The sequence below is a fragment of the Gossypium raimondii genome, chromosome 7 (genome assembly GCF_025698545.1).
Source record: "Gossypium raimondii isolate GPD5lz chromosome 7, ASM2569854v1, whole genome shotgun sequence".
NCBI classification, from domain to species: Eukaryota; Viridiplantae; Streptophyta; class Magnoliopsida; order Malvales; family Malvaceae; genus Gossypium; species Gossypium raimondii.
In genome coordinates, this window is record NC_068571.1 from 18,329,388 (window position 1) to 18,338,138 (window position 8,751).

The 8,751-nt window shown below is 33.7% G+C and overlaps 1 protein-coding gene across 2 annotated transcripts; it reads left to right on the plus strand.

Annotated features, from left to right (window-relative positions):
• Positions 1-289: 289 nt before the first annotated feature.
• Positions 290-6,313, plus strand: LOC105800133 (uncharacterized). Of its 2 annotated transcripts, none has more exons than XM_012631068.2 (6): positions 290-603; positions 838-910; positions 1,913-1,977; positions 3,929-4,038; positions 5,428-5,678; positions 5,837-6,313. In XM_012631068.2, exons 1-5 carry the CDS (start codon positions 487-489, stop codon positions 5,675-5,677), a joined length of 615 nt encoding a protein of 204 aa, XP_012486522.1. In that variant the 5' UTR covers positions 290-486; the 3' UTR covers position 5,678; positions 5,837-6,313. The 2 variants fall into 2 exon arrangements, with proteins under 2 accessions (XP_012486522.1, XP_012486529.1); XM_012631075.2 differs by having other exon boundaries at positions 5,945-6,313.
• The last annotated feature ends 2,438 nt before the right edge of the window (positions 6,314-8,751 follow it).

An 8,751-nucleotide genomic window follows, 5' to 3' on the forward strand; every position in this document is an offset into this window, starting at 1 on the left:
TTTCAATCATATCCCAAATGATAGTATTAGATATCTATTAAGTCAAATTCTATTATTAGTCACATAATAAGCTATAGATTTAACTATTGTTCTTCAATTTGATTATTTTTAATTTATGTGATTTTTGCAATTTGAAATTTGGTTAAATTCATTAATTAAAATGTGGTGGTTTGTTTGAAAAGATAACAAATATTATATTTGTGATAATATATTTTATAGGATAAAATAAATAAAAATAAAGAATATTTGGGCAAAAAAATTTCATTTCAAATAGCGAAACGAAATAATGTAGCAACAGAAATGGATGGTTTTAAAAAAGAAGAGGTGCCATAATAGTTTTAAATTTTCATTTCTAAAAGGCTAAAAGCAGAGCAATTCGAGAAACCTTTTCTCAGTTTTCGTTCTCAAAAACTTTTGGTGGTTGTACCTTTATCTAAACTCGGTGAAATCAAATAACTCGTTAGAGTTAACTCCATCGAATGAACTATGCTGCGATTAAGAAGCAGAGGCACCTCCTTTCTGGGTTCAGTAGATGTTCCCAGTTTGAAGCGAAAAGCCCTTAATTCTTGGGCTGCTGTTCAAGATACCTACTTCTCCACCAAGGTACCTCCTTTTCCCTAGTTTTTTTGTTCTTTTTCTAGTTTCACTTGATGGGTATTCATTAAATCTTAGCAATATATTTTGGGAAATTAATAATCTTTGTGATATCTAATCTAAAATTATTAGCTTGTTTCTCTAATTTTTCCTTTCTAAAATTTAATTTGATTTGAGTTCTTTCTTTTTAGTAATTTATGGAGGTTTTGTTAATTTTAGCGATGGCTGATTTTAATGTTGCAGGATACATTTGAGAGGCATAAGGTGGTATTTACAGTAGGAACTTCTATAGCTTCGGTTGCTACTGCATGGTTTGGTGAGTTTCTCTTCCACTGATTTGTCTCTGTAGCTCGTTTTTTCGTTATGATTCCTAAAGGATTTATTGTTGTATACTTTTGCTTCACTAGTAAAATAGGGGAATTGTTGCAATTTTTCCTCCTGTTATCGGAAAACATATTTACTGCTTCAGTTGTCGAATTATCATTGTTAATTTGGATTCTACGTATTTATTCAATAAACTTCTGCTGAATCCGGCTGAAAATAAATTTCTTTGTATCTACATGGAACTTTTGGATTTAACTTCACTGCCTTGTCGAGAAGGTTTCAACTTGAAAAAATTCTGTCCCTAAGCTCTTTCTAGAAGTAGTTAGTGTTTTGACTTATTGTATCTTCAGCCTTAGAATCAAAAGATTTTCATGGAGAAAAGGAAGGAAACAAACTTTGCTATGACTGCCAAATGCTAATGGAAAGTGGAAACTTTGAAGGATCTGTAAAGTTTTTCAAAGAGATTAGGCGTAGATTGCCATGGTCCTCTACTTGCTGCTCACAATGGTGTTTCTGATTTTAGATCACACTGCAATATTCTGCTCTGTTGCATATAGGTTTTCTTCTTTTGTTTAGATCTTCCATTTCTTCATCATCTAGGGGTCTTTTCAAAGTTGTTTATAAATGCAGTTAAAAAATTTTGGTAATTTTTATTGCTCTTCTTTGGCTATAGGCTTATGGGTTTAGGGTTTTTTGTTTGTTTCAGAAGGGTAGGATGAAAGCATAAACATAAAAAATGTCAGTATTGAAGCTCCATATGTCAGTTAAGTTTTACTCAAATGCTTCTGGGAGTGTGTTTGCTTGTGCCCTGAAAGCACTGAGCTGCTGATAGAAACAACAATTCATTTAAAACTAGGAGTTTTTAAAGTCTCTCTTTCTGATGGTCTTGGAGGTTTGATGTTATGGTTTCTAGTTCCATGTTCTTGCTGTTGACAACTTGATTTGTATGCTAGGGTTGAAACATCTAATACGAAATGCATAAATGTTGGAACAGGATACTCTTTACGGCATTATCATGAATCAAAAGTAGATCAAAGGCTTGAATCAATTGAGAACACCGTGAGTATGCTTTTGCATATTGTTAGATTTTTTGTACTGTGCCCTTCATATCTTTTGCTCAACTTTTCTATCCGATATTGGATTTGCTTTATTGGAGTTTCTCAGCCGGAAGTTTGCATTTGATTAATTTAGGTTAAATTCTAAGTATAGTCCCTGTACTTATCGATTTGTGTGGATTTAGTCCCTCTACTTTTTGATTTGCTCATTTTTTGTCTCTTCGTTAATTTTTTCTGTTAACTCTGTTAAAAAATTAAGTACAATCACAAATTTAGCCCTTCAATCTTTATAACTTTTGTCAATTGGTCCCAACTCTAAAAAAATTATTGACTAAATTAAAAAATTTATAAAATTTCTCAAACTTGTCAAAAAATTCTATATATTTGCCTCCTCTTGACTTTGGTTTTCGGGATTTGTTTTGTTCAATTCTCTTGTTGGTGGGCATGAGTGTTGGCAGTGTCTAAAAAATTCAATAACATTTTGAAGTGTAATGAAGATTATTTCTTGGAATGCAAGAGTTGAAACTCAGAGGAGATTTCATGTTAACAGGCTCAAAGGATTTGGTGCCATGAAAACTTCCAGCTTTGTTTTCTTGCAATTTTTTGGTTATTTGGCTAATGTTTTATTGTGTCATAGTGGCTGCCTTTCTTGGCTGAGTGGTGTATGATGTTTTTTTTTTTAATTATGCTTCTGGGTATTGGTCATCTTGTCTGACTGAGAATTGTGTTTTGTGGGTCTGACCGAGGGGTGTAGTTATGTGGAGTGTGGCCGCGTTCAGGGTGAAGCTATATAGGAAATTCTGTGTTTAATATATGGAGCTTTGGCTTGACTGCTAAGAAGACTGTATTTAAAACCATTTCTGAAGGTGTTAAGTATAAGTGGTCACACATTTGACATTCCATTCCAAATTTTGATATTGATACAATATTCCAGGAGAATGTGAGCATATTCTTGGTTGATCTTTTCGAGTATTGTATTGCTAGGGCTGATGGTTGATCAAGAGTTTTGATTATTGCATGTGACTGAGTTGCTTGTTTTTGGTAGGAAGATTCATCTTTGATTTTGTTTTTTTCTCATACATATGGACTTAGGAGACCAATTTAAATGCAGCGAGGTGCTTGTTGGGCTCGAATCCTTTTGAAGAGATGGCAATTTTGATTGGGTTATAGTTTTCATGATAACATATCGTGTGGCAAAAATGAATAATAAAGTTTTTTCTATCTTTAATTTGTTGATATATTTGGGAAATTTTTATAATTTTATAATTTTATATAAAATTTTAAGAACTTCTTTATAATTAAAGAAAAAAAAGAGTAGGACCAAATTGATAAAAGTTGTAAAGGTTGAGGGGCTAAATTTGTGATTGTATCCAAATTTTTAACAGAGTTAAATGGAGAAGTTAACGGAGGGGCTAAAATGAGCAAATCGAAAAGTAGAGGGACCAATTTTGGGCAAATAAAAGTTGAGGGACTAAATCCGCACAGACTAATAAGTACAGGGACTATCCTTAGAAGTTAACCATTAATTTATAATTTCATGGGTTATGTGGTTTCAGTGACCAAATTCATGGAAAAACCTGATTCTTATGGTCTTTTTTTGTAACTGTTCTTCACTTTTATTGGTTTATTTTTGTGAGTTAGAACATGCTGTTTGTTTGCTTGAGGCTATCATACACCTAACTTGAGTCTGAGTGTTGGATAAGGGTATGTGTCTTACACAAGAATGTTCATTTTTTCCTATATTTTTCCATGTATTTGGAGTGTCCTTAGAGGATCATCTCCTCACATCCATGTCCAAAAATGCACCAAACACGGGTGCTTCATGAAAAATGAAGACTGTGCAGGATAGGCTTGAGGCATGATGAAACATTTTTATGCAATTTTATCCCATGTGCTTTGCAGTTCTCACACTCCCTCTCTGTTTTCTAAATATACCGTTTCTTATTTTGTGACAGATGAGAAACAGTCATCATCTCGAGCATGCAGACTTCAAAAAACTTGTTGACCCAGGACATTCCAGAGCTGCTGCTTGGGTTGCCACGGCTGGTACTGCTCTCATTGTTGGGTAAGCTTATAAATGGTTAACTTATTGCTGATGAATTACTGCCATATTTTTCGAACTTGACAATGTTTTTAGATTAATTGGAGAGAAGTGAAGACAAAGAAATCATAAGAGAAACGTGAACATGTGATGTTAATTGCAATTCAACATCTCTCTTGTTTTGCCCCCAAAAAAAAAAAAAATTTCTTGCTGCTTGCATGCAGATCAAGAGTGTTCCCATGATGATTTTAGAACATTGGAGTTTCTCACATGTTTTGTGAATAGATCATTTAAACAACATCTAATCATGTATAGTGATTTAATAACAACTGTCGTAGAAATTTAAAACGTACATCATGACAGGACTTTCTCTTCTATTTCTTGTCTCTTAAAGAAATTCTCACTTTTGCCATTTTTCAATTGCTTTGCTTGATATCTACCAGAGGAACTATTTATTTATTGTCAAGACAAATTCCAAAAGAAAAGAAATCCATAATAGGTTTCTTTACAAGTTTTATATATATTTCTATTATTATTGTTATTTTACTCGGATGGTTCTTGACTTGTCATCATGCATGTCAATAAGATAAAGGAAAGCAAAGGAGTTTAAAATAAACATACAGAACCTTTTTACCCACCTTCCATAAAAGTTCATTAAGATCCCTCTTTTCTAACTGGGAAAATCCCATAATGGTTCTATTTTAGCAAGAGGAAGAAGAACAAATATGGATATTCTCTTAAAGAACATATTCTCTGAAAATTTGAAAAACTTACCGATCAATCTGTTATTGCTTGCAAGTGTTTCGTTGTCTTAAGTTTTCCAACCTTTCTTGCTTGCATTTTTAGTTCTAAGGCTTAAAGAGGTTCAATTTTGTTTTTGGTTCAAGAATTGAAGTGGTTCTTCGAGCCTTTCTAAGATCAAGTAAAAGCACAATTATACTGTTGGAGTTTTGTAATTATGCATGTTCAATAATAAGTTACGGCCATTGAGGTACATATTAAAGAATACAGACATAACCTAATGTTACTCGGACTTGGGTGTGAGTGTTGGATTTGGGTATGTTTTATTTTTTGTCCCAAGTTTTTTATGTATTTGAAGGATATCTTTGGAAGGCCATATCCGGATATGATACTTAAGAAAAAGTCAAGAGTAACATACGATATTACATCCTTAAGTAACAGGGTTTCACCTAGAGTACTAGTGGATTGTAATGGGTTTCATTAGTAGTAGGAATAAGGTGAGTTAAGCAAAAATGATCTCAATTGTAGCCTCTTCTCATTGTTTATCCTTCTTAACTTACGGAAAATAGGAAATATAAAAACCATGAAAAGGCAATGATTGTAGCCTCTACTTTTGAAAGCCCTTATTCGACATTTTATGTTCAATCCTTGCCTTTATTTGCTTGACTGCAGATATGGCTTGGGTTGGCGAGGTGGAACGTGGTATGCAAATAGAAAGTTCGGAAGGGAGCAGTTGAAACTACTAGGGCAGATAAAACCTAAAAGGTGGCAATTGCTCGGACAAATGAAACCTCGAGGTTGGCAATTCCGTTTCCTTAGATCATCACCAAGATGCCGAGGGCCAGAAAGTGCTTCAAAAACATCTGGAACAATGCTAAAGAGCGCTCCCACCTCATGTGAATCCGTGGAATCCCATCAATAATGTTAGTATTTCTGCTATTCATAATCATGACAGCAAACGTTCCAACCTCTTTTTTGTTGTTAATTAATCATGTATTCACAATACAATACAAAAAAGACTGAAACTATTAATATAGTCTTATAAAAATAAGATTTGTTTGTCTATGCATTCTTTGGACAGATTAAACTTAATAGTTGCTGCTGCTGCATTCTCGGATCAAATTTAGTTCCCTTTAGTTTTGCTTTTATGTTGGAAAGATTTTGCTTTGAGCTTTTGGTTTCACTCCAGGATTGGATGTAATCGGTGCAGTTGTTGCTGTTTTTTTTAGCAAAATTGCTCTGTTCCATTGCCCCTTTCAGAACTAAACATAGGCTGAGATCAAGTCAAGCAAGGAGAGTGGCAGTGCCAAAAGAGGTTAAATGGATTAGTTAATCATATAAATTCTATTTGTCCAAGCATCGGTTGGTCCGGTTTGAATCACTCTAATAAATTTTTTTTGTTTAAGTTTAATTATAAAAATATATAAATACTAGTATAAAAATAATTCTAATAAATATTTTATTACTTATGAATTGTATTGGGTCTTGGATCCCATTATGTGAGAATGCCCATTATGCACTCTGCCCTTTAGTGAGAAGAAAGAAGCTTTTTTACTTACTCTCTTGTTTGCTACTCTGCCCTTTAGTGAGAAGAAAGAAGCTTTTTTACTTACTCTCTTGTTTGCTCAAGACTTTGTGTGGTTAGATATATCGTTGTTTTATAGCAACACTTTTGATTATCGCAAAGTTTTTTAGTGTGTTTTTAAGTCATGAGATTTTTACCTTTTGATTCAAAGGAGTTTTAACGTAAAATCATTTTTCATTTAATTTCTTATTTGTTTCATTTGTGTTGATTGAGGATGTATTGTGATTGTGTCATAATTACAAATTTGTGTTTATTTGGAGAAAAAAAAATCCGGTTGTACTTTCTTGATTTTTTGGTAGGTTCAATTTTTTTCTCCAAACTAGTATTGAAGCTTGATTGTGTTGTGCAGTAATGAAAATAAAAACAAGTAATTATGTTAAATAACACAAATGATAAACTTTGGCGAAATAAAATGGAAGACCTTTTGTTTGTGAAGGTTTTACATCTTTTTATTTTTGCTACTAAAAACCCCAAGTCTTAAAGTGACAAGGAATGAGAATTCCAGCATCATCAAGTGAATTGTTTTATTCTATAATTTGATGAGTAAAGTGTTTATAACCATATTGGTCAAGCGATACATGTACTCACATTGTGGAACAAATTTTATAACTTGTGTACTTTAAATCTTGGTGGTATTAAGTTTTTCTTACTCAAGAAGATGATGTTAAGGTGCAACGGTCACCAATCACTTGAATGAGTTTTAGGGTGTTGTGTCAATTACTTTGTACAACCATCAATGATGATATTATCGGTCTTTGATTGCTTGCTACACTATTGGTTCTTAAGAAAATTTTGAATTTCATTTATTAATTCGACTTCTAAAGGTATTATGAGTATGGAAATTGCCAAGAATAGTGTTTTGAATAAAAAGGTTAGAAGAAGGTTTCAAGGATCATCACATTTTGAGGTTATAGCTATTGAAAATAGGATAAATAAAGATAACGGTGAAAAGAGTAAAGAAAAATAAAAAACAGCAAGAGTTAGTCAAAATCAAGATATAAAAATCTTAAGGGTAGATGAATCTTATAAATGAAGATTGCTACAAGTGGACGACAAAGAACAAGGGTGGTGGTGATTAATAAGAGAAAGGATAATGAAAAATCTAAACATGTCGTTACTACTACTTTTTATGATCTACTGATTGTTTGGGATGAGAATGTGATCAACCTAGCATGCAATGAGACAAATTAGTGATAGATATTGGTGCAAAACCTAGGGTATGAGTATGATCCCTGATAGATATGATTCCTGGGAGGGTGAAATGAAGTATTATGAGAATATAGGTCAACACTTCCTATCATGGCATGGGGATATCCTTCATTGGCTTCAAAACATTTTTATTTCCTTTGTGTTGGACCCCTCACATTCTTTGAACTTCCCACTTTTAGCAACATTTTTAATCATCTCCTCTGAAAGTACTATGTTTGCAAAGCTCCTTGTGGCACTCCCAACAATTTATGCAAAGTGTACATAAATAACACTGTAGTCTCCCTTACTATCCAAGGTGGTTGCACTTGCGCTACCATGTCTCTCCATCCTTGAGCATATTGTTTGAAGCTCTTAGTAGCTTCTTTCCTCATGTTTTGTTAAGAGAGGTGATTCAGAACCATGTTTATATTGATTCAGAAAAGCCCTTGCTAAATCTTTCCATGATCTTATCTTGCTTTGGCTTAGCTGATTATACCACCTTGTCGCTGATCCAGTGAGACTATCTTGAAAGCAATTTATTAACAACTTATCATCATTCACATGGGCAGTCATTTTTCTACAAAACATCTTGATATAGCCCACAGGGCAACTAGTCCCACTATACTTCTCAAAATTAAGATTTTGGAACTTCGACAGGATAACCAAATCAAGTACCAAGCTAAGTTCCCTTGCATCTATTCCACCAAACGTTTCTGTACCCTTGATTGCTTGCGGTCTTTCCTCTAGAATATTATACTTATCTTGAGCTTCAACAAACTTGGAATGCTTAGAGGCTTCAAGTAGCTTTGTGAGGTCACCCAAATCTGGGAAAACATGATTAAAGGGAGTTATTCCTAGATATAAGCCACCTACTCTTTTGTTGCTGATAATTAGTTGGAGTTGATGTGCTGCCAACAAATTGTTGTCTTTCAAGTGTAGGTATGGCCCGTGGACATCCTCTTTGTGGCGCATGATCAGAGGGTAGAGTGATTCTTGATTGATACAACAGATTATCAATAATTCGGGCTTGATTCTCTAACCCAATTGATTCTTCAACATGCCCCATCCTAGTTCTCAAATTCCTCATCATTTCCATCAATTGGTCCATCTGTTTCCGTGATTCTTTCCTTTGGTCCCTCAAATTTTGTTGAGATTAAGCCAATTGTTCTTGTAGTTCTTTTTGTGTTCTTTCCATCAGTTCTACTCTTGAAGCATATTCTCTA

What these genes read in the sequence shown, in the direction of transcription:
- LOC105800133 (XM_012631068.2), top strand. Translation starts at nt 487, where the DNA reads ATGCTGCGATTAAGAAGCAGAGGCACCTCCTTTCTGGGTTCAGTAGAT. An exon ending in GGTTGCTACTGCATGGTTTG is followed by an intron (nt 911 to 1,912) that starts GTGAGTTTCTCT and finishes ATGTTGGAACAG; the next exon opens with GATACTCTTTACGGCATTAT. An exon ending in GGTACTGCTCTCATTGTTGG is followed by an intron (nt 4,039 to 5,427) that starts GTAAGCTTATAA and finishes GCTTGACTGCAG; the next exon opens with ATATGGCTTGGGTTGGCGAG.